Genomic DNA, 26613 nt, shown 5'->3' on the forward strand with positions numbered 1-26613 from the left:
GGACACGGGCTCGAGCCCTGGTCTGGGAAGATCCCACATGCTGCAGAGCAACTAAGCCCGTGCGCCACAACTACTGAGCCTGCGCTCTAGAGCCCGTGAGCCACAACTGAGCCCACGTGCCACAACTACTGAAGCCCGCACGCCTAGAGCCCATGCTCTGCAACGAGAAGCCACAGCAATGAGAAGCCCGTGTACCACAACTAGAGAAAGCCCATGTGCAGCAATGAAGACCCAACGCAGCCAAAAATTAATTTAAAAAAAAACACCATAATTTGAAAAGATAACCCAGTGTTCACTGCAGCACTATTTACAATAGCCAAGACATGGAAGCAAGCCTAAATGTCCATCCACAGAGGAATGGATAAAGATGTGGTATATATATACAAAGGAATATTACTCAGCCATAAAAAAGAACGAAATAATGCCATTTGCAGCAACATGGATGGACCCAGAGATTATCATACTAAGCGAAGTAAGTCAGACAGAGAAAGACAAATGTCATATATCACTTATATGTGCAATCTAGAAAAATTATACAAATGAACTTATTAACAAAACAGACTCACAGACTACAAAAACAAACTTACGGTTACCAAAGGGGAAAGATACGGTGGGAAGGGATAAATTAGGAGTTTGGGATTAACATATACATACTACTATATATAAAATAAACAACAAGGACCTACTATATAGCACAGGGAACTATATTCAATATTTTGTAATAACATAGAAAAGAATCTGAAAAAGATTCTTATATACATATATATGTATAACTGAATCACTTTGCTGTACACCTGAATCATTGTAAATCAACTATACTTCAATAAAAAAAAAAATTTACCACATTTTTCCCTACTACATGCCTTTTTAATATTTCTCAACTTCTAAAATTACCCCATTTATATGGGATAATGGCTAGTTTTTCAGATAACAAAAGATACTAAAAGTATGGGCTGAACAAAGAACAAGAGGTTGGTCTTTATAACATGTATGAGTGGTCTTACGTTGATGACAATTATAGTAATAAAGCATAGCTGTTCACTTGAGATTTGTACACAGAGGATACACTTCCCTTAAAGAAATTCAGTTCTCTGAAGCTTAAGTATAACACCTTAGTAAAATCAATGTTTCTGGAGTTTTCTTTACTCCTCTGGCCTTAATTAATTAGCTAAAGAAGTGGTGATAAATTTTCACCAATTTATAGTGATGCTTTTTTGGGTAGACACCAACGCTGCCTCTCCATAGCTCTTGTACTCTAGCATGCAAATGCCCTGTATTTTCTGAAGCATAGTGAAAAGTGAAAACTGAAGTTACCGTTTCCTTTACATTTGGTTCTTTCTCTTGAATATCTGAATAATCTTGATGAAGCTGTTTTAAATTAGACAAGAAATATGCTGCATTCCTAAGGGAAGCTTTTCTCTCCTTAAGGTCATCATACTTTATTTGTAGTTGTTTCAGCTCTGGTTCTAACCTAAAACAAAAAAAAAATTTTTCCCAAAAATAAATGACACAAAGTATAACAACAGCCTAAGGTAGATGAGATGGAGTATGTCAGGATACTGAGTGAAGCTTTAAAAACACACGGGAGGTGGCCTACGTGGTCCGAGGTATCTTTAGCTCTGAAATTATAAACGTGAACGACTCTGGACTCAACACACAGAAAAGACTCTTGAGACATGATGCACAACGAGTGCTCAGCAATGAAGCCCAGAGACGAATATGCCTTACATGTCCTAAAATTCATCAGGTCATTTTTAAAGTCTTGGGAACTATTGAATTAAAACATATACTTGGGTAAAGATTTTAGCGCCCCAGGCGGAAGTAGACAGGCATTGCAATTTAACAGTAAAAGTATGGACAAAAAGCCTTCCCCTCTGCCCCTTCCTCTTGTTGAAATTTTGTCCATTTCCAAGGTCTAATAAAACCAGTGGAAAAACTCAGTGCCTGGATGAAATGTGTGACCTTGGGCAACCTGCTTTCTCTCTCTCAGTAGCTTATTAGTTTCTTAACCTATAAAATAAAAAGGGATAACTTGGATTTTGTGGACCAATTTATAAAAGAATGGGGAGAGGCTACCATCTTTTAGTCTCACAAATAAAGATATAAAAAAACAACTATGCTCTAATATCATTTTACAAAAGAAAAGTCCTCGTAACAGTTCCGTACACTGAACAAGTGCTACATTCTGGAAAACTCACTGTGCCATCTGGGTTGTGGGCAGGAGTGCTCGATTTGGAGCCAGTTGGCAGACACCAGACCGTGGCTCCCTCACTTCCTAGGCGGGTGGCTGAGGGTCAGTTACTGCCCTGTGCCTTAGGTCTTTCACATGTAAAGTTACAATAATGACATACATTTTTCTCTTTCTGTGCCTTTTCAAAATACTATACTTCTCAACTTCTAAAATTCTATCTAGAAAAGGAACAATAGATCTCAAAGACAGATGAGTCTTCTGTAGTTGTCTTATATAGCCAAATAACCTACCTCACAGGGTTACAGCGATGAGTTAGTATGTAAAGCATTTATAGGACAGTGCCCAGCACACACAGCTAACACCTTAAAAAGCTTCCTCTCATTATCTTTCTTATTTTGGCCTGGGCCAATGAAAGCTTTAGCATGGGCCAGCAGCACCTGTCCATACACTAGATTTGGAAACCAAAGGCCTAGACAACCCATTTTTCCCGCTTCTAAACTTCTGTGGCCGTCTCATCTTTAAAACTTAGTACTTAATTATAGGTTGTCTTTTCTGATAAGACCACTTTTTCAAGCTATGTTAAACTCCTTAAGAGCAGAGAGCGTATCTGATACTACTTATTCTGCTGCTGCTTTACTACCAACCCTCCAGCTCACACAGCAGCCCTGTCTGAATGGAAGACCACCAAAAAATACTAGTTGGTTGACCAGCTGATGGATTGTGCTCCAGTCTTCCTAACCAGACCATGGAGACAGCCCTGGTGGAAACTGTCCTGGCCCAACACTTGGGAATGGACTCACACGAGTGCCATGCCAAGCTATACCTTGCAACAACATTCACAAAAACTGTTAACACTTAATACAAAACTTACTGTATCCCAGTCTCCGTGAGGCACTTTTTGTATATTTATTCATTTAAATCTCACAACACCCTGTGAGGTATAGTTATCATTGGGCTCATCTACAAATGAGGGAACTGAGGCATTGAGAGGTTAAGTAACCTGCCCAAGGTTGCACAGCCAGTAAGTGGCAGAGCCTAGATTCAAAGCCAGGCAGTCTGGTTCTAGATAGAGTCTGTGCATGCACTAAGTCTCTAATTCGGCTGCCTCTCAGGCCAGAACTGAGAGCTCTCATGGGGGGACGGGCCACTGCTGAATTCCCCTCCGCTCGGAGCTTCTCCACGTGGCAGCAAAGCCTGCCTTCACTGAGCTTCCAAGCTCAGAGAAACCTGGGGTTTAAACGCAGCACAGCAGCAAGTTTTACAACAAAGCCTCGCATGGCATATCGTGATTAAATCCTTCTCGTTAAGTTCTCAAAGAGGATTTTGATATTATCTTACCGAAGCAGTTCATCCTGGACTTCAATCAAACGTTGCCTTTTCTTTTCGATATCTGAGATCATCTAAGTAATACAACAGTTAGTTAAATTAATTTTGTAAATATTTGAGCACTGCCTTGTACACTGTATTGGAAATATAGTGGGAAACAAACCCCATTCTTACCATCATGGAACTTTGGTCTAATAGGGAAGATAGACATTACATAGAAACAGGATGTAATTACAACTTGTGATACATGCTATGAAGGGAAAGAACAGGGAACTCTGAAAAAGAACAGGGGTATCAACTTGAGGACAACTTTAAAGAGGAAGTGGGGGCTTCCCTGGTGGCGCAGTGGTTGAGAATCTGCCTGCCAATGCAGGGGACGCAGGTTCGAGCCCTGGTCTGGGAAGATCCCACATGCCGTGGAGCAACTCGGCCCGTGAGCCACAATTACTGAGCCTGCGCTCGGCAACGAGAGGCCGCGATGAAGAGTGGCCCCTGCACCGCGATGAAGAGTGGCCCCCGCTTGCCACAACTAGAGAAAGCCCTCGCACAGAAACGAAGACCCAACACAGCCATACATACATACATACATACATAAATAAAAAGAATGTAAGCAGACAAGAATATCATTGGAAAAAAAAAAAAAATTAAAAAAAAAGAGGAAGTGGGGTCAGATCTTTACTGCCCTGTGAGCTATAAAGTAAGGAGTTTCCATTTTATCTAGGTACACTAGAAAAATATTGAAGCAGGGGAGTGTTATGACACAATTTGTATTTTAAAAAGGACATTTCAATATAATACACTGTACTATCTCAACTATCACTTTTAGTGACTACCTCATATTCCACTGCTGGACATTCAGACTACTCCTGCTTGCTTATAAGAAATGCAGAATTGACCAACAGGAGATTAAAACTGAAAAACAACAAAGGCTTATAATCACCAGAAGGAAAAATGTATACATTTCAAATCCATTTCTGTTATAAATGTAGAGGGGGGGAGCTGCACTTCCACACGTAGGTTCATGCAAGTTTGGAGCTAGAACATCGGATGTCAAGTGGTCCAACTATAAACAGATGGGCAAGGAGGGCCTCATGTTTCCTTGCAAGCTAGTGGCATACAGTGCATTGAAGGAACAGAACCAGGACAAGAAAGGAGGTCTCCTGACCCTTAACCCAGGATTCTTCCCAGGCTGCCTTTTTACCTGAGACATAAGACAGTTCTTTAGTCTAAAAGGTTTTTGACATACACAACAGTGATAAATATACATTACTTAATACTTATCCATGTAAGTGGTCATTTTGGGCTTGAGAGCCATTTTTAGGCTAACTAGGATCCCCAGTTCCTCAGCTTGCAGGATACTCATCTGATCAATCACCAGATCAACCAAAGAAAAGCCTGACTAAAAAGATAAAAGATCTTATACAAACTCTCAAGGTCATAAAACCCAGAGTCAGGTCTTTACTTAACTCTACATATGTGCATGTTCTACAGGACTGTGTTTCTAATCACATAAGTGAGTTACCTTAGTGTTCTTCCTTTTCAGAGTTTTCAACATCTGGACTTCTTTAAGCTACACAAAACAAAAAATAAATATTCGCCTGCATTTTCCACAGTTAACTGTTTATCAGTTTACAATATAACCACATCTAGTTTAAAAACATGTGAAATATGTATAGTTCTAATGAGTTCTTTACCACATTGCCAGCAAATGCAAGCTTTTCTAAGATAACGGTATGCTGCTCCGGATTAGTAAAAAATATCTAGACCAACAAATTTATGTCAATGAACTTACCATTTTGATGAGTTCTTCTTTCAAATTAGAATGAAATTTGTTGATGGCTTCCTTACAAATTCTAGAGTCTGTTTTTTGCCTATAGCAGAATAAAGAAAGTTAAACTTAGGTATTACATAAAGGATTTTGAAAGGTGTGTTGCATTTGTTTAGCACACCCATAGACACACACACAGTTTGGTGTGTGCCCTTTTGAATATCTAAGATGGCATGGTCAGCTTGCAGCCCTTTCTCAGATTTAAAAAAATACTGGAAACATCTCAACAAACAAAAGAAAAAGAACAGGAGATACTTCCCCCAAACCCTCATGTATGTAGTCAGCACTCCCTGACACTGGCCACATCCACAGGTGACACTAAGCCATGTAGAAAGCAATGTTTACAGCCAATCCCCGTCTTTTTCTGCTGCCTGATCCAGTGAGCAGCAGACTTTAGCCCCTTCCTTCCTCCCTCCCTGCTATAACTGGAGAAATAATTGTATAACACATCTGGACTAACCAATGAGTAAGTAGCCAGAAGCCAGCCATTCAGTTCTGCAAAAACTATAAAGCTGACCCAAAACTGGCTCAGGTCCCTGTCATCAGAGACAAAAGAGCCCAGTCTCCCATCTGGCTCACTCTGGCTGGACACAGACCCACAGCGACTGTGCAGGAGCAGCGCACACACTGCCAGGGTGGCAGCTAGCCCTACTCTGCCTTGGCACAGTACGACACTATAAAGTGTGCTTTTAATCGAAAATAAATCTCTTGTGTGACAGTTTATCTTATAGTTACTTTTTTCTTGGGGCAAGTCCATGAGGAAAAGTCACCCAGCATAAGGGGACTAAGCCCACGGCCTAATTCTTCAGAAGCTAAGCATAACATAAGAGAAGGCCTACACATTTGAATACAGAATTTTGTAGAAGTTTTCATCAAAAAAAATGGAGTATTTCTAGTGACATCAGAAGACGGTGGAATAGGAAACCCCACACCTCATTCCCCCACAGGGAAACCAACTTAACAACTACCTATGGCCCGAAAAGCCTTTATGAGAACTCCAGAAACCAGTTGAGAAGTTGCAGTACCCTGGCAAGTTCAAAGTCAAGAACCCACGTTGAAACAGGTAAGAGAAGCCACTTCACATCAACTGTGATAGCCCTTCTCCCAGAATTAGTCTCTAGGTATTATAAACATGATGGGTTTGGGGTGGGGGAAGGGTGAGAAGACTAAGACATGAGAGCTTGCCAAAATTCTAACCTTATTGGTGGGGAGTTGTAAATTCTATTTTTTTTTTTAAAAAAAGTTATAGAGGATTAAAAACATCAAAAAGTAAAAAAAAAAAAAAAAAAAAATTTTTTTTAAAGTAAAAACAGTGGATCAGTACATTCTTCTAAATATATGGATAATTAAAATAAATGTAAATGGACTAAAGTCAACAGGTGGAATTCAAAGATGGACACTTTGGATTTAAAAAAGATTTTATAAGAAAAAAGTTTAAGGTGAGACAAAGGTTGGAAATAAAAGTTAAAAGAATATAAAATTTGGCAAATACTAGCAAAAGAAATCTAGTGACATATTAGTATCAGATAAAATAGATTTTAAGACAAAAAGCATTTTTAGGAATGGAAGGGGTCACTACATAAGGATAAAATGTTCAATCTAAAAGAGCAATTTTAGGGCTTCCCTGGTGGCACAGTGGTTAAGAATCTGCCTGCCAATGCAGGGGACACGGGTTCGAGCCCTGGTCCAGGAAGATCCCACATGCTGTGGAGCAACTAAGCCCGTGCACCACAACTACTGAGCCTGCGCTCTAGAGCCCGCGAGCCACAATTACTGAAGTCCGTGTGCCTAGAGCCCATGCACCGCAACGAAGAGTAGCCCCCGCTCGCCGCAACCAGAGAAAGCCCGCGCGCAGCAACAAAGACCCAACACAGCCAAAAATAAAATAAATAAAAGAGCAATTTAAAACATGATATCTTAATAAAATAATCTCTCTATATAAATAGCATAAATTGATGGAAGTACCAGGAAAAACTGAGTAATACTGATTCTACATAGATCCAATAATTAGAGATTCTACATAGAACCACTAATTAGAGCTTTCCCACAGATTATCTGCCAGGCCATAAAGGAAGCCTCAATATTTCAAAAATAGGTATCACCAGTCCATGAAATTTGACCGTAACTATTTAAGATGGAAGGTTAATACAAAAATATAAATTAAAACATCACATATTTGGACATACAAAAACATACTAAATAATTCACAGGCTTAAAGAAAAAAATCATAATGGAAGTTTAAAAATATGTAAAACAGTGATAATGAAAATGCCACATATCAGAAGCTGTGGAGTGAGTAGAAGTGCTATTTCAAGGGAAATTTATTAGGCACATATATCACAATATCAAAAGACTTACTTATACTCTAGGAGGATGTTCTCAAATGCAGACAAAATGACATCTAACTCCATGATGTCACTGGTTTTCTTTTCTTTTAAACACCAAATAGGTAAACAGTCGGAAGTATCTACAACATTAGGATAAGTCAATTTAATATACCGATTATCAACAGTTTAGCTCTATCTAGGTCCAGGGTTCTGAAAGCCTACAACGAAAGTAGTTCCACCAAATTGCTAAAAATAGCAAGAACTTTTGAAGAAGCACACAGGAGGAGACATGCTCACTTCTTCCTCTCCCAGTCAGTCTCACAAACCCCTGTCTGTACCTCACCCTCTAACTGCCGTCTGCTTGGTTCTCCCATTTCCGCTGAAGCAGCCTAAAGCACTGCTGCCTTTTCATTACCTTGCTGTGTCTTTAACAGTCTGCTCTTATCTAACACTACTGGTGATTGAGATCTTCTTTGTTAACTGTATTTTCATAGTTTTTAATCTACCTGATAGGCCACTTCTAGGACACATAAGGTTACTGAGTGTATTGATTCAGATAGCTGTAGGAATATAATAAGAGATTAACTAAACTATGGTACATTTGTGAACGAAATATTATACATTCATTAAAATGGTATTGTAGAATATTTAATGACAAGGACTTGAGCCCACTTAGTGTGAGAAAAGCTCAGTAAAAGAATTGAAGAGTAAAGACCAAAAAACCTGGTAGTTATTTTAGGGTGATGGAATTGTAGGTGATTTTATCTTCCTTTCCATACCTTTGAAATTTACTAAAATAAGCATTTTTATAATAAGAAAAATGTAAAACTTATCTTTTAAAAGAACTGAAGGAAAGAGAGAAAATGCTTTATTTTCCTCCCATTTTTCAATAAACTGTCAATAAAAAATGATGTAAAGATGTTAAAAAAAAATGATGAAAAAAACATGGATGAATCTCAAAGTTATGCTGAGAGAAAGAAGCCTTCTATAAAAGAGTACATACTATGTTGTATGAAAAGAGTATATACTATGTTATGAAAAATTAAAATAGATGAATGAATAGGCGCTAAAGCAAGTATAATAAATTTTGACAGTAAAATCTAGGTAGTGGGTATATGAATATATATTGTAAAATTCTCCTTTGTTGTATGTTGAAATTTTTCATGATAGATGTTGGGAAAATCAGTTACTCCAAAGTCACATATTTTTAACTTTTTAAAGTAACAATTTTATATACTTAAATTTACTACTTTATGAAATTAAGAAATATATTTTTAAAAAAGAAATTCTTGAATGATTGACTATGTATAAAACACTACTGTATACCCAAGTCTGCGGCTTCACTTCTTGGTTTCTTCCTTTTGCCACGAAACATCTTCTTTTTCTGAGTTTTCTTAAAAAAACAAAAAAAACCACAGCAAAGATTTTTATTTAAGAGGAGTTTCTCTTCAAACAAGAATTAAGACAGTATTATCAGACACTGTCAATATTTTAGCTACAATTCTCATTTTGTTCTAAGTTAATAGTTAATTATATAAATTATCTAAATTAATATAAGGAAATGCTGAAAAAAATTAAACCGCCTCAAAATAAAAAGTAATTAAAACTTTCAGTTGGCTTGTAACAGTGGGTACCTTAGAGGAAACTGAACTTTTATTATTTAAGATAATAATGTGTGGAATCAGCTCAATTTCTGCCCCAAGCTAAGAGGAAGGAACAGCTTCTGAACTAGCTCTCTTGCCATAAACAGCTATAAAGCGGGGAGAGGGGTGGCACCTTCATTCAGGCACTGGACAACAGGCGAAACAAGCCTGAGAGACTCAGAAGGTGGACCCTGGCTGCCCGCCTTCCCGCACGCCGGGGACAGCTGAGACGGCAGCGCAGCAGGCCCAGTCCCAGCAGAGAGTGGTAACCCTCGTCCGCGGGAGGCAGAGACCTGCGGTAAGCTGCTCGGAGAAGAGCAGAGGTCTGGGTGCGGGTCCCCGACAGCCCCTGACCGCCTACTCCACATGTGCATGAGGCTACAGAGAGCATACTGGAACGTGGCTATCGTGGCATTAAGCACATAACAGGCAATAACGGACAAGAAATTCTGGGGGAGATCAGATGGAGAAAATGCAGAGGCCTCGTTAACAACTAGTTAACAGCTGTCTATCCAGCTGAGCTAGGGGAGAGACCACAACTTAGGGGTAAGAACGGTACCCTAGAGCGTGCAATCTCAAACAGGGTGAAACTGTTCCCAAGGGGGCAGGCCACAAACTCTCAGATAGTACAATGGTTTGTGACCCTCCAAAGTACCTAGTATATACACAGATACACAGTATATTTATGATATTAAAATTGAACTGAGGGGGGATGGTTAGGAGGAAAAATGTCTAAAAAGGCTTCTTAGGGAGGAGAACAATGGAAGAGGGTTGAGAAGCACTGCTCTAGAGTAAGGCCTACCCTAGACTCACCCTAACAAAGCCTAAAACCAATCTCTGGCCAGATGCACCAGGGAGACAGAGACGGGAGGGTGTGGTAAGCAAGATCCCCAATGACTTGGACAATTCCCTCCCCTTGAGTGTGGGTGGCTCCTGTGAATATGATGGGATGGTCACTCCCCCTTGATTAGGTTATGTTTCACAAGAGGCCACTGCAGCAGACTGGAGAGATTCTCTGGCTAGCTCTGAAGATGTCAGCTGCCATGTTGTGAGAGGGCCATGAGACCAGGACCTAAGGGCAGAGAGTGACCCCGCTTTAACCGGAGAGAAAACAAGAACCTCAGGCCGACAACAGCAAGGATCAGAATTCTACCAATAGCTTGCATGATCTTAGACGGGGACCCCGGGCCTCAGATGAGATTTCAGTCCTGGCTGGCACCTTGACTCCAGCCTGTGAGACCCCGAGCAGGGAATCCAGCTGAGGTGAGCCTGGACTTCTGACCTCTAGAAACTGTGAGGTATAAATGTATGTTGTTTGAAGTCACAAAATTTGTGGTATTTTGTTATGCAGCTACTGAAAACTATTACAGAGGTTGAGTCCCACTGAGTTAGACAGGCTTGGAAGACACCTTAGGCTTTCCACAGATTGACCCTAACGAAGGATAAACCACACTACAGAAGTTCAAGATGATCAGCCAATAATTAAGATACCTATTAGAATGAAAGTCAGCATTCAGAAGAAAACACAACTCAAAATCTCAACAACCTATCAACAATGTGCAATACACAATTAAAAAGTATTAGATTAAAAATGTTATACAAAAAATGTAACCTATAGTCAAGACAGAAAAAGTACTCAAAAGAAGCTGACCCTGAGACAGCCCAGATACAGTCATCCCTCAATATCCAAGGAAGATGGTTCCTGGATACCCCATGGATACCCAAATCCGCTGATGTTCAAAGTCCCTTTGATAAAATGGTGTAGTATTTGCATGCAACCTACATACATCCTCCTATAAACTTTAAATCATCTCTAGATTACTTGTAATACCTAATATGATGTAAATACTACGAAAATAGTTGCTGGTGCCTGGCAAATTCAACTTTTGCTTTTTTGGAACTTTATGGAATTTTTTGTCAAATATTTCCTATCAGTGGTTGGTTGAATCTATGGATGTGGAACCTGCAGATACAGAGGGCTGACTCTACCTGACTTAGAAAACAAAGACCTTAAAGCAGCTGTCATAAATATGTCCAAAGAAGGAAATGATGGTCTTAAGGATTATGCAGATCGGGAATCTCAGCCAAGAAACAGAAACTATGGAAAAAAAAAAAAAGAAATTCTAGAAATTCTAGAACCCAAAAGCATGCTACTAAAAAGGAAAAGTCACTGGGTGATGTTTTATTTCCTGTGGCTAGTATAATAAACGACCACAGCTTCGTGGCTGAAAACAACAGAAATTTCTTCTCCCACAGTTCTGGAGTTCAGAAGCCTGAAATCCATTTCAATGGGCCAAAATGAAGGTGCCGGCATATTATGACATATTAAAAGCCTGATTAAAAGATATTATATATTGATATGTCAAGAATCTTAAAATAGAATACATATGACCCAGAAATCTTATCATAGCAATTTCTTCTAAGGAAATGATCAAGGATGTGCACAAAGATTTAGCTAGAAAAGAAAATCATCAAAGCACTTACATTTAAAAAATTACAACTGCTCATTAGTAAGAGATTAAACTATGGCACGTTCATGAATGAAATGTCATGCATTTATTAAAATGGTATGTAGAATACTTAATGACAAGGATATGGTTCCACTTAGGGTGAGAAAAGCTCAATAAAGAATTGAAGAGTATAGACCAAAAAATGTGGTGGTTATTTTATTTTTGGGGTGATGGAATTATAGGTGATTTTATCTGCCTTTCCATACCTTCCAAATTTTCTAAAATAAACTTATTTTTATAATAAGAAAAGTATAAAACTTATCTTTTAAAAGAAGTGAAGGAAAAAGAGAAAATGCTTTGCTTTCCTCCTAGACATTTTCTATCAACTTTTTTTTTCTCCAAGGGGATAGCAGACACTCTCCTACCAGTTGACTTTGTTTCCAGGGTCTCTTTTTCAACAGAGGGCTTGGCACCAAGGGGTCCCACCTTTTTAAGCGTGACTGATTCAGCTGGTTTCTCTGAAGGTTCTGAAGATGCTGTAGCTGAAACAGCTTCACGTTGTGTACTTATGTTCTCTGCTGGTTTAACTTTTCTTCTTACATCACTTTCTTCAGTGCTTTCAGATTCATCACTAATGGGCTTGAGTTTTCTTCCTGGCTATGTCAAGAAAACAGCATTACTGTTTTGAAAGTACAGATGCTTATCATTCCTATTGTATTAGATAACCATAAAGTCCACATTTCTTATCTCTAAACTTCAAGACTGAACATAATAGAAGATGGCAACATGATTAGCGGACAGGATGAGAAACCTCGACTAAAGGGCTCCAAGCAGACACTCCCAACAAATTGCTCTGCCTTTGTAAACCACCATCTAAACACATTACATGAACACTATGAAAACTGACAAGGTACACAGAGATCTGAGATCTCTGTAATGAAAAACACTTCAGATATAAAAATATTTCATTTTTTTGTTAAAAAATCTAAAACGTTATATACTCTTTATGAAAAATGTTGCTACAGAACATTTTCTCTATTTGCATCCAACCTAAATGGATATGAAATATCTTACAATTTAAGATAGGAGAACACGCCTACATACCTTTTTTGCACTAATTTTTACAGACTCATTTTCACTTGCTTCAACGTCAGAAGTGTCCGAACTGTACCGAAGAACAAACCATCAATATCTTGCACACATTTCATTTTTATTGACATACGTCTTCTAAAAGCTGCTCCTCCAACACAAAAACAAGCTCGATTTATAAGGAGATTTCCCACCTGTCACGGGTGGGCCTGCCACCTTCCCAAATTTACTGGTCATCTCCCACACCTTCCAACACCCAGGCCACATCAGTTTAGTGCTGGCAGGCAAGTAAGTGTCCCATAACTGCAGTACCTCATGGTACTGTCTGAGAACCGCTCTTTCCTCCCTGTCACCACTCCCAGGTGTACGGGCCATCATCTGTACTAATCCACAGACACTAGGCCCATGCTCAGGGGATAGAAAAGGGAATACCTTCTTTCATCCTTTGAAAAGGAAAAAATAACCCTAAACTTCTGATGAGAGTTCTTTCATTTTTTTCATTCAATTCAATACAACAAACATTTATTTAACACCAACCTCAAAATGCAAGTACAAGGAATAAAATTACTTGAAGAATGAGGAGCCTTCCTTTAATGGGTTCACTGACTAGCAGGAAGGCCGAAGACAGTGAGTGCAGAGGAGATGTGGATGAATGGCTGGGGAATCAGGAAACACATCATGGTTATGAGACTTGAGATGACTTTTGAAAACACTTTTCCAGGCAAAGAAACAAAGGGAAGGGGATTTAAGGAAGAAGGAAAAGTAAACATAAAAGCACAGGGGTGTAAAACAGCCTGGCCCGTTCGACGTACGGGAATCAGAGTACAGAGCGAGTGTCTCGCTAAAGAGAAGCTAACACTACGGAAGAAGCCAGAGGCTAGGACAGGGGAGGCACCGAGGCGGCCAGAGGCGTCCTGCTCAGACCTGCCTGTGCTTGGCCGCCGTGCCAGGGCAACCCTCGCGTGGCGGCCACTGCTGCCCGGCCTTCCCCTCAGAGCTGCCCACCACCTCGGGGCGACCAGAGCTGTGAGAGCTGCACTGCGGCCATCTCTGCTCAATCCGGATTCTTCCACCTGTAACTTTCCCTGATGTGGCTAATAAATCTCTTCAGTTCTCACTCTGCCTCAGGGTCTACTTACCCGAGGAGCCAGACAGACACAGGGGCCCCCATACCACGCCTACAGGTTGGGGGTGAGGGAGCCAAGGCCTCCAGGCTAGACACACGCACTGGAAGTGGGGGGTGGGGTGGGGTGGGGGTGGGGGTGGTGGTGATCGCACAAAGGGACCGCACTGGAAGTGGGGGGTGGGGTGGGGTGGGGGTGGGGGTGGTGGTGATCGCACAGACACAGGGACCGGCGGCAGGTGCCTGAGCCGTGGCCACAGGGAGGCGGAGGGTGTACGGAGAGAAGAAAAGCAGATTCTCAAGGGAGTCACAGGCCAGAACAAAGGAGACCGGTCAGAGAACAGAAGGTACCAGGACCGGTTCCCAGACAGCTTTGTGGGGTGACTGGGTGACAGCAGGACCATCAAGCTAGAGAACACCAAAGGAGCTCGTTGACACCAGATGAGGGAGGAATGATGGAGCTTGGTTTCGGCTTTGCTGAGCCCGAGGTGCCGACAGGCATCTAGGGAAACGTGGCCGAGGTGCAGGACAGCCAGGCCTCAGGAGAGGCTGGGCAAGAGGGAGACCTGGGGTCAGAGTTTAGGGGTCATTAAAGCCACGAGAGGAATACGGGGGAGGGTGGAGAGGAGAGGGTGAGAGCAGACTTGCCGACACAGAAAGAGGAGAGGAGATCTGGGAACAAACAACTCGACAGCCCTGGACAGGCCCGGGTCCTGGCTGCTGATGCCGCCATGAGTCCTGGGAAATGCTGATGCGCGCTCCCTCTCCCTCCCTCTCTCCCCACCCGTGCCCCTCCCCGTGCATCCCTTCTGCCCAGACTTCCTTCTGTATCCATATATAAGCCCGGTCTAACTCACCCAAATAAAGTTTTTTGTCTGGACGTATCACACCACCAAAACCAAGATTACCAAGGACACCCACCCTGTTAAACCAGCCCATGTGTTCAGCCTTTCCCTGACTGGCGTTTGATCCTCCCGAGGACACACACTTACTCACTCCCCCTGCCTCTCCCGAGAACAAACCCTCTCCTGGCTTCCTTCTTCCCCCTCTGGGCACTGGTCTTCTCTCTGCTTTGCAAGCTCCTTCTCCTCCACCTGGACAGATGCCAGGTTTTCTTGCAGGGTGGTCCCAGGTCCCTGCCTCCTCTCAGCCCACCGTCTCTCCCTGGGAGTGCTCACCCGTGCCTACACCTCCTGTACCAAACCACTGCAGTCTGAACTCCAGCTCAGCCCCTCCTGGGAGTGCCAGACCCAAGTACACAGCAGTCTCCCTGACATCTCTACACCAAGTTCATGATCGCCTCATGATGACAAGAGTACTCAATCTCCTAGGTAGCCCTATCCTACTCAATGGCACAATCTCAATCCACTTACACACAGAAAGCCAGGAGTTGTCCATGACAAATAGGATTAATTTCACTCATGTTTAAATGAAGTCACAGAAGTCAAGAAGAAAATGACCAACACTAGAAAACTGGAAAAAGGATATAAAGAGTGTGCAAAAAGAAATTCAAAGACTTGTAAAACATATAAGAGATGCTATTTAACTCAGTCATGAGAAAAATACAAACTAGAACTAGACTGAGACAGCACATCACACTGGCAAAACTCCAAGTCTGATACCACGCTGGTGGGAACGTGGCAGTAACTATGCAAATTGCTAACATATTTCACTTGACTGAGGATTTCCCTTATGAATACATCCCACAGAAATATAGGCACATATGTGAAAAATACAGGCGCGTGTGTGAAACGGCATATGTGCCAGGTTACTGACTACAGCACTGCTGGTGACAGCAGAAGACTGGAAACAACCCAACTGCCTGTCGATCCAGGACTGGGGAAATAAACTATGGAAGATCCGAAGTATGGAAAGCCTGCGACTGTGAACGGAAGCACGAGGAAGCTCCATACGCTCTGATACGGAGAGATCTCCAAGCTATAGAGAGCGGAAGAAGCCAGGCAGCAAGGTATCCTGCCTTTTCGAAAAGGTTAAAACTCTGTATTCTTACTTTGATGTGCACAAAGAAACTGTGAAAAGACATATAAGAAATTAATAGTGGGGGAGAAGGAAGAAGTGGATGCAGGAGCTGGGTGATGGTGGAGAGGACATAAAGACTATTATTAACCTTTTTATATTTTTAAACCATGTGAATGTGTCACCTATTCAAAAATTCTTCTTGAAAAATTACATTCACCACCATTTAAAACGAACTGTGCGATTTTCCAAATATTTGGCTTTTGTTACCAATTTCCAATAACATCTCATAGAAAAACTGGAGTCTCCCAAATAACCAAGTACCATAAGGTTTCCCCAGTGCAGAGAACCTCAGAAAGATGCCCTCATCTAGATTTCTGCCCAAGTGGGATATTTGTTTTAAAAATACAGTTTTGTTACTTTCAAAGTATAGTCAGTAACTAGAACTGACCTATTACCTAACAGAGGTCCTTAAGTCAAGGATTTGCTCTAGCTAATAATTTTTAGTTAGTACTACAGCTACTGAAGAGTTCTTCATTATATGTGTTCTCGAGTTGCCTCTGTGGTGTCATTTTTACAGATTTTCCTGACTCAGGCCTCCACATAAATCTGAAAACTCAAACCAATGCAGCTTAGGGACCACGCAGCTGAAATTTACAACAGATTGTGTTTCCTTTGGGATTATCAACTTTTCTTCTTCCCTATTCCCACCCTGAACTAGAAAACATATCTTTTGTGACAATTAAGCATATTTTTAAATTAAAGGGACCTCTCAAAATCATCTAAAATTCTATGCTCCTAAAACCTTTCCCCTCCTTCTTTGTTCTACCTCAAAGCTAAACCACCTTCACTAGTATGTTTTCTAGGATAATCAGGTGTCAGTTATAGTTATTATAAGTAATGTCAATTACTGAAAAACTGCCTTTTCATGTCCCAGTCTTCTTGAGGGAAAACAAGTTGGCTCAAAAGATCTTTAAAAAGTTTTGGTTTTATAAGCTTCTATCTTAAAGAACGTCTCAAAAATCCCAATAACCATGAGTAAACAGTTGCTTGAGATCCACCCATACCTTCTTTTTGCTTCTTTTCCTTGAGGAGTTGAGGGGAGAGATGACCCACAGTGCTTGGAGAATTCTTCCTCATCAGCATATATAGCAGTGCTGTGTAAAGGAGGGTCTACAAAAGATTTTTTTAAAAAGGGCATTCAGAAGTCTGGCTGTCTGAGCAGTATTCAAGTTTGTTCCTTTACATTGGAGTATAAAGCAACCTGTGTTTCAATGGCTAACAAAATCAAAACCAATTACATATGCTACTTATGATCTCACACTTCAACAAGAAAAAATGTAAACCATTTCACCAATAAATACATGGATAGTTAAGCTATAACCTTACTGTCCTTATATGTTATATGGAAACTTTTAAATGAGCTAAAAGATAAACAGGAGGTCTGACATTCCTTCCTCACCTGATGGAACATCACACATCTACCCGGGAGACACAGCATGAACAATAAACTCAGAGGTCTGGAGTGCTTGCCCCACTCCTGCAGCTCCATTACCCCACGGAGTGCCTGGTGCAGGGTGGGCGCTCGACATCTGTGGACGACTAGCCCTTTGTGGAGGGACCCCAGTCCTTCCGCACTTCCCCTCCTCTCTCCTTTACTCTAGAGCCTTGAGCTAAGCATAAAAAGTTAACTGGAATGGGGACTTCCCTGGTGGCACAGTGGTTAAGAATCCGCCTGCCAATGCAGGGGACACGGGTTTGAGCCCTGGTCCGGGAAGATCCCACATGCCACTGAGCAACTAAGCCTGTGTGCCACAACTACTGAGCCTGCGCTCTAGAGCCCGTGAGCCACAGCTACTGAAGCCCACGCGCCTAGAGCCCGTGCTCCGCAACAAGAGAAGCCACTGCAATGAGAAGCCCGCGCACTGCAACGAAGAGTAGCCCCAACTAGAGAAAGCCTGCGCACAGCAACGAAGACCCAACGCAGCCAAAACTAAAAAAAAAAATTAAAAAAAAAAAAAGTTAACTGGAATGAAGATAAAGGAGATAATGAGATAATGAAGATAATGGAGAAACGGAGATAAAGGAGAGGAGAACACATGGCCTTGGTGGGAGGATGCTCCTACCTGCTGAGGAAGAGGGGGTCACAGGAGAGGCCTCGGCACCCTGGCCTGGGCTTGTGGCGGGGGAAGGAGGAGGCCAGCAGCGTGGAGTGAATGGCTGCAGGCGCGCCTGTAAGAGCCAAGCACCCATCTCTTCACGCTCAGGCTTTAGCGTGCTGCACACATTTAAATGTTCTCAGATTTAAACGTTTCAGCTGCTTATATAATGAACATAGCAACTGCACAATTTTAAAGTTAGTAATATACTTTGTATTGGCCTCAACGAGGCAAAGGGGTTTATTTACTTTACTACTGGGAATAACAAGGAAAGAAAAGAAAACTAGACCAATTTTGAATCTCCATATGGAACCAGTCACACAAGCTGTACTCTTACTACTCAACAATAAAAAGATAAATAACCTGATTTCAACCCAAGTAAAGGATGTGAACAGACACTTCTTCGAAGAAGATACAGGCGTACCTCGTTTTACTGCACTTTGCTTTACTGCACTTCGCAGACACTGAATTTTTTACAAATTGAAGGCTTGTGGCAACCCTGCATTGTCAGATGATGATTAGCAATAAAGTACTTTTTAATTAAGGAAGGTATATTGTTTTGCTACACATAATGCTATTGCACACTTAATAGATTACAGTGTAGTGTAAACGTAACTTTTATACGCACTGGAAACCAAAGAATTCGTGACTCACTTTATTGCAATATTTGCTTTATGGCAGTGGTCTGGAACCGAACCTGCAATATCTCCAAGGTGTGCCTGCATACAAATGGCCAATAAACACACTGAAAAGATGCTCAACATTAGTCATTAGGGGACTCCAACTCAAAACCACATTGAGATACTACCGCACATCCATGTGAATAGCTATTATCAAAAAAAACAGAAAACAAGTAATGGTGAGGATGTGGAGAAACTGGAATCCTTGTGCATTGCTAATGGTGCAACTGCAATTCCTCAAAAAAATTAAACCCAGAATTATCATATGATCCAGCAATTCCACTTCTGGGCATATACACAAAAGAAGGGAAAGCAGGACTGGGACAGATACCTGTACACCTATGTTCAGAGCTGCATTATTCAAAATAGTCAAAAGGTAGAAGCAACCCAAGTGTCCATTGACAGGTGACTGGATAAACAAAATGTGGTCTATATGTAAAATGTATACACCACACTGTTAAAAAGGAAGTTCTGACACTTGCTACAACATGGATGAACTTTAAAGACATAATGCTACATGAGAAAAAGGATACAATAGTACAAATATTGTACGATTCCTCTCACATGAGTGGTCAAATTCATAGAAACAGGAAGCTAGAAGAGGGAGAGGGGAGCGAGGTGCCGTCGGCTAATGGGCAGAGAGCTTCATTCAGGCGACAGGACAAAGCCCTGGGGATGGATGGGGTGATGTCTGCACAACGATGTGCACACTTAACGCCACAGAAGCAGACACTTCAAAATGACTAAAATGGTTAATTTCATGTTATGTATATTTTACCACACAAACACAATGAGATACCATTTTATACCCAGTAGGATGGCTAGAATCAAAAAGTCAGATAATAACAAGAGTTGATGAAGATGTGGAGAAACTGGAACCCTCATACATAGCTGGAGGGAATGCAAAGTGGTACAGCTGCCGTGTAAACATTTCCTCAAAACGCTGAAGCAGAATCACCACACGACCGCGGTGTACAGTTGGCCCTCCACATCCACGGGTTCTGCATCCACAGATTGAAAATATTTTGGGGAAAAAAAATTCCAGAGTTCCAAAAAGCAAAACTTGAATTTGCTGCACACAGGCAACTACTTACATAGCATTTCTATTGTATTAGGTATTATAAGTAACCCAGAGATGATTGATAACGAACGGGAGGATGTGCGTAGGTTATACGCAAACACTATGCCATTGTTTGTTTGTTTTTTGTTTTTTTCCTGGCCACACCACGCACCATGTGGGATCTTAGTTCCCTGACCAGGGATTAAACCCGCACCTCCTGCATCGGAAGTGTGGAGTCTTAACCACTGGACCACCAGGGAAGTCCCCACTATGCCATTTTATATAAAGAACTTTAGCATCCTCGGACTATGGTATCCAAGGGGGGTCCTGGAACCAACCCCACATGGATACTGAGGGACGACTACATTCCCAAGAGAAATGAAAACACATGTCCATACAAAAAACTGGTGCATGAATGTTCACAGCAGGATAACTCATAATGGCCACAAAGTGGAAACAATGCAAGTGTACATCAACTGATGAATGGATAAAAAAAATGAGGTCTATCCACACAATGGATTATAGAACTATAAAAATTTTTAGGAATGAAGTACTGATACTACCACGTACATGAACCTTGCAAATACTACACTAAATGAAAGAAGCAAGTCACAAATGACCACATACATAGTGTATGATTCTATTTAAATGAAATGTCCAGGATAGGCAGATCCATAGAGACAGGAAGTAGATTTACGGTTGCCAAGGGCTGAGAAGAAGAATAGGGAGTGATTACTCCTGGGCACGCAGTGTCTTTCTGGGGTGATTAAAACGTTCTGGAATAGAACATGGTGATGGTTGTAAAATTTTGTGACTATACTAAAAGTGAATTGAATTGTACACTTTAAAAGGGTGAATTTTATGGCAAGTGAATTACATCTCAATTTTTTTAATTATGATTTTTAGATGAGTAGTTAAAACATTTTTATCAAGTCATAATAAAAGGGGTATTCTGGTAAGGATTACTTTTCACCTTATAAAATGTACAATATTTTCTTTTATTAACAAAAATTAGACTAAAAATATTAGATGCCAAATTAAAAATATGTGAGAAGTTATATGTTTTCAAAATTCCCTTAAAACTTATTCTGGCAAAAAATGTCTGATTACTGCTGTTCTAGATGTGGGTGCACATGGCACATGCTGTACCATTTCTGGCCTCTAGAGTGGCCAGTGACACACTGACAGAAGCTGTCCCATCTGGACAACTCACATACCCCTGGTCAGCCAGGTACCAGTCCTGTCTTCCGAACACTCCAAGGAACACAGGTGCAGCTCTCCTGAAGCATCCTCTGCCTCAGTGTGTTTAAGAAAAGGAGAACTTACCCCTCTGCTCCTTCCTAAGTTAAAGCCCCTCACCGAATGACTACTGGGGGTATGAAGTGAGAAATGTATTTTACATTCCTCTTGCTACAAAGGTCTACAACAGGTGTCCTAATGTGGCTGGCTTGTTGACAAATGCTACTAGGAGAGCTCCACTGGGACAACACTTAACAGAGTTCTTAGTTCCAACGTACCTAGAAGTGAGAAAAATAAATTCAAATTATCAAATACTCCCCAGAACACTGTATTCATGTGCAGACAACCTCGCTTTGGTATTTGAAGGCATTTCTATATTTTTATTAGTAACTAGCCTAAACGCTGCTGCTTGAACCACTTTAAAGATTTTAGGATAAAGATTTAAAATACTAACCAAAGGTTTCATAGGGTTCTTCATCTTTCTCATTTTCACCCAGCCTGCCGATGCTTGAGATCCCAGAATTATCAGGAAAATCAAATATATCAGTAGGCTTGTACTTTTGGCCAGCTTCCTAAAAGTGAATAAAGTTCAAAGTCATTGAACTGGCCCTCCCAAAAAGAACATTACAAAGCTGATTTACGTGGCAAGGATCCTCCTATCACCGCTGCCTAAGAAGTGAGCCTCCACACTCCTGGGGGGCAGAGGCTCTTCTGATCATCTAAGGCAGGGGTTGGGAAGCTTTTCTATGAAGGACCAGGGGGTAAACACAGCTGACCACTGGACAACGCAGGGCTCAGCGGCGCCCACCCTCCGCATAGCCGAAAACCCCTGTGTGACTTCGCAGTTGGCCCTCCCGATCCGGGGTTCCACGTCTGCGGTTTCAACTGCAGATAGTGTAGAACCTACTATTGAAAATAATCCGGGTAGAAGTGGACCCTCCCGTTTCAAGGGTCACCTGTATATTAGACTTTGCGGGCCGTGGGGACTCTGGTGCCACTAGGCAGCGCAGCCGTCGCAGTGTGAAAGCAGACAGTGGCAACGCAGAAAGAAAAAGCACGGCTGGGCTGCAATCAAGCTTTGTGTATGGATACTGAAATTTGACTTTCATATTTTCACATGTCATGAGACAGTCTTCTTTTGATTTTACTTCAGTCATTAAAAAATATAAAAACCACCCTTAGCTCGCAGGGCTTTACAAAACCAGCAGGCAGGCTAGATCCGGCCCAAAGGCCACAGCCTGCCAACTCCTGAGCCAGAGTGGGCCCTCTCCCCAGAAACATGCCCATGAAAGTTCCTAAACACAGAGGTTAAAAACTCCTGATTGCAGGACAGAGACGAGGGTTTGCAGTGCAATATACTAATAAGCCCCAGGAAGACTGCTCCTCAAATCCCAATGAAAGACAACATACAGAAAACGAGAAAAACGTCCACAGTCGCTCTGGAAAATGTGGAGGGCTGCCATTAACAGACAGGAAAATATGAAGAAATTCTGGAAGATACACAGGAGATGGAATAAAACTGAGAGACAAAACAAAAACTACCACTCACAGACCCTCAGGGAAAAATTATTCACGGAGTGTGTGTGGGTAGAACGAACTCCCAAGAGGAGCTGACACCCTCCATCCTCCCCAAGCAAATGGGCCTGGGTAAGGTAGCTGCCTTCCCGAGGAGAGAAGAGGGCCGGAAAGCTGAAGAAGCCCTTCCAGAGAGGAAAAGGGCCCCCTCCAAACGGGGAGGGGGTTAGGGGGGCAGAGGGGAGAGACCCCGCAAAAGAGAGAACCAGGGGCAGGGCACAGAGCAGGGAGAACTCCCGACGCCCGGGCACCCCCAAGCAGGCACTATCAGAGGTGGTTCATGTGAATTTCCAAGGCCAATTGGACAAGCCGCTGGAAAATACTCTGAAGTGAGCTAGCCAGACAGTTAAACAAACGCACCTGCCTTTCACAGACATTTACTTCTAAGATTCCACCCTGAAGTAAAAATACCGTGTGAAAGTGAAACTAAATGGAATATTATGAAATCATAAACTGTGGAAAACTATAACAACATGGAGAAATGGCTCTAAGTGACAAAAGCAAAATACAGAACGTTGTACAATTGTTCAACGATGTCGATTATCCAAATGAAGATAAAACCAGCCTAGGCCCAGAAAAAAAGATTCAAAACGTTAACAATGGCCATTTTCTCCATTATACTGGGAAGAGCAGGAGGAAAAGGAATGCGCTTTTTCACAAGAAAACACTGAGCTCACCAAGTCTACGAAACTCTGAGTCTCCTGTAAAATGTTATTTTGTATTGTCAATTACGAGAAAATTATATTAAAATATAAAAAAGATAACTTACATCTTTCGTGGACTGTGTTCTTCCTACAGTGTTCTTTGAATATCTCGGACTAGGAAACAGCAAAAACACACACAAGAGTAAGGAAATACTTAAAAATAACTGGGGGAAACACCAGAATTACACCTCATCCAAGCATTTTCTTTCCAAATTACATTCCTTGTTAGTTGCACTAACAATGTGCACATGACGAAATTCAGGTAATGGCAAAATCCTTTTAGAAAGTAGAACCCATATCTCACACACTGAATTAAATTTTTTATAGGTCAACTCATACCACCTACGTATAAATAGCATAGCTCTGCCCTCAGGGACACAGAAAACTCCTAACCCTGCTGTCATCCTTGTCCCTGAAGTCGCAATCAACAGCAACGGCTGGTGTTCTGCAGAAATGAGCAAGAGAGAGCAAGACCTCTCTTTCTCAAGCGCTGGACCCCCGTTCCATCCGTGCCTGGCTCTCTTACACACATTTTCTCATTTAGCTCTGAAACAGTCCTCAAGGTAGAAGTGAATCCCACGTTCCAGATGTGTATTTGCCCAAAGCCACACGCGGCCAGGAAGGAGGGAAGCCTGCGTTAACATCTGCATCAGTTCAAACCCAGAGCTGCCCTCTTTCCGCCCTTCAGGCTCCCCCCAGTGGGCATTAGGATAAAAGGATAAAGTTGCGTACCTTCAACGGAGCTTAAAGTAAACAAGATATGACAATAGTGACCAGAAGAAAACGTGGAAATATGAGAGGCAGGAAATAATCCCGCCAGGGACTATGCTTTGAGTATCCTCTGTGGTCCAGGCACGGTGCCAGGGCTGGGGGGATGCCCTACACCACCACGCACAGGCCCTGACTTTCAAAAGTGCCCTGCAGACACCCGTTAGCGGGCAGCAAAGTCCGTTTAGTGCCTGAACGAGTATTTCTTTGTGGAACAAGTATTTCTTTATTTGATATAATTTCAAACTTAGAGAAAAGTTGAGAATACTCTAAGAAACTTCTGTATACCCTTTACCTGCTTCAGCAACTGTTTACATTTTGTCTCACCTGCTTCCTGTGTGTCTGTGTATGGTAAACTGGGGACACTGCAGTGTGTCTTTTCTAAGAGGGCGTTACCTTGTGTAGTCACAGGACAACTTCCGAATCAGGAAATTTAACACTGACACCATTATCTAATCTACAGTCCATATCCAGGTTTCATCAACTGCCCCATCATGTCCTTTAAGGTTTTCCCCCAGCATTTAAAAAAAATAAATACATGAGAATATAAAACATAAGATTTCTTAAACCTTCGGTTTTATTATGTGTGTGCGTACGTGCACGTTCGTGTACCCATTGTGATGTAAAACATCATTACTGTGAATTACAGTAAAAAAAAAAAAAAGTTGGAAAACTTTTAGAGCAGTGGTTCTCAGTCCTCAGGCATCAGAATCACCTGGAGGGCTGGTTAAAACAAGACTGCTTGGCCCCAACTCCAGAGCTGCTGATTCAGGAAACCTGGGGTGGCCGCGGAGAGTCTGCATGTCCAACAAGTTCCCGGTGGAACCGCATTTGAAAACCACTGCTCTATTTGATTCTCAGACCCCAAAAAAGAAGGTAGAGCAGATACTAGTTTTACGGCCTTTATGATTCTGGGGTTCAGAAAAGTTAAGTGACATCAGTGGTCACACAGCCAAGTGATAGGACGAGAAACCAGATCACATAACTTCTTAACCCACTCTTTCCACCCTTTCTTGCCTTGTCTGTGCTCAAAAAAGTGGTCAAGTTTTCTCCTCACCTTAGGCTAGGAGCAAGGTGAGGCTCCCAAAAGATGGAGACCTCGGTGATAACATACATAAAAATTTTGGTGTATGCGCATGAGCGCGTTTTAGGGAAAGGGATAAACAGATTTCAGGAGTCTCAAAGGCAAAAATGTTATATGTACGTGTATATGTGTGTGGGGGGAGGAGGGAGGGAGGGAGAGAGAAAAAACCCCACTGGCCTATCAGATAAAGTTCACTCTTGTCGGCCGAGTTTCAGGCCCCTTATTCTTTCCCAATCCTCTTCCCCACTGGCCACGGGAGCCTAGTCTCGGTTTACCCAACCGCCCTGCTTCGTCCTGTTCCAGCCTGTCCCCTACGCTGTTTGGCTGCCTGCACCCTCACCCGCATCTACAAATGCACCTTCTCCAGACCGCCTTCCCACGGCCCAGGTGGAACTCCTACGGCTTTGAGTACCAGCCGGAGCGCGAAGCACGCCGAGGCCCCTCCAGCCAGGACCACTCAGGGCCTTGGATGCACTCCAGACACCGCCAGCGAGACACGTGCCCATGAGTCCATGAAGAATAACATTTTAGAGAGCAGTTTTGTAACCTATTTTAAAATGCATGCCTTTTTTGATTAAAAAAAAAGAAAATGCTTGACCCATCCCGGCTGGAGGCCCTCTTTAAGAATAACAAGCGGCAGCTTGCGCCCCCGCGGCGGGAGATTTAGTTCAGCTTTACAGCCTGTAGTTTGTGTTACAAAAACAAGCAGGGTCTTGAAAACAAGAATACTGACTACCAGCCAGAGTGTAAGCGTCACTAGAACGTAATGTCTGGCAAGTAGTAGGCACTCATTAAGTTATTTGTTGGATAGTTTGTTTCAAAATATTTAGAGTCTACTTCAGGCTACACTCACCCACACAAAGTAATGCTGACACTAACCAACGTTCTCCCCTCCCCGCCGGCCACGGTTTTAAACTGACTCCTTTAAACCTCACCGTAATCCTTCCAAGGTGGGAATATTATTATTCCCATTTTACCGACGGGGAAACCAAGGCCCTGAGAGGTTAGTCACTAGGACAAGTTGCACAGTTGCAGAGCCAGGGAGCACGAACAGCTCCGAGAGGCCGAAGCCCAGCGTAGAAGGAAGATAAAGCGGCACCCCCGGCCCGGCGCTCCGAGAGGCCGCAACACTTACCCCGAGCCCCTCACTCGCCGCGGCGGGGCCATCTTAGCCCACCGCTCACTGCGCCGACGCAGCTCCCGAAGCTCCCGCCAAACCCCGCGCTGCTCCCAGCGGCCAATCGGGACCGAGCACGCGGGCACGCCCCCCCGAGCTTGCCTCCTACAGGGCCAGGGCTCCTCCCCGTCCTAGAGCGCGAGAGAAAACCCGGCCTGGTACAGCGCGAAAGCGGAGCTGGAGTTTACGCCTTACAAGCAGTTCCTGACGGGT

The 26613-nt window shown here is 42.4% G+C and overlaps 1 protein-coding gene across 1 annotated transcript in view; it reads right to left on the reverse strand.

Annotated features, from left to right (window-relative positions):
* Positions 1-26415, reverse strand: part of CENPU (centromere protein U) — a 30429-nt gene extending 4014 nt beyond the window's left edge. Inside the window, exons 1-12 of the mRNA XM_061177397.1 lie at positions 26359-26415; positions 23437-23485; positions 21547-21664; positions 17022-17127; positions 12870-12930; positions 12183-12422; positions 8999-9065; positions 7704-7812; positions 5310-5388; positions 5040-5087; positions 3530-3591; positions 1315-1471 (exon numbers count right to left, since the gene is read on the reverse strand). Coding sequence (XP_061033380.1) covers positions 1315-1471; positions 3530-3591; positions 5040-5087; positions 5310-5388; positions 7704-7812; positions 8999-9065; positions 12183-12422; positions 12870-12930; positions 17022-17127; positions 21547-21664; positions 23437-23485; positions 26359-26390 — 1128 coding nt within the window. The 5' untranslated portion in view covers positions 26391-26415. The remainder of the gene's footprint in view (positions 1-1314; positions 1472-3529; positions 3592-5039; positions 5088-5309; positions 5389-7703; positions 7813-8998; positions 9066-12182; positions 12423-12869; positions 12931-17021; positions 17128-21546; positions 21665-23436; positions 23486-26358) is intronic.
* Positions 26416-26613: the final 198 nt, after the last annotated feature.

The sequence above is a fragment of the Eubalaena glacialis genome, chromosome 20 (genome assembly GCF_028564815.1).
Source record: "Eubalaena glacialis isolate mEubGla1 chromosome 20, mEubGla1.1.hap2.+ XY, whole genome shotgun sequence".
In the NCBI taxonomy this organism is placed as follows: domain Eukaryota; kingdom Metazoa; phylum Chordata; class Mammalia; order Artiodactyla; family Balaenidae; genus Eubalaena; species Eubalaena glacialis.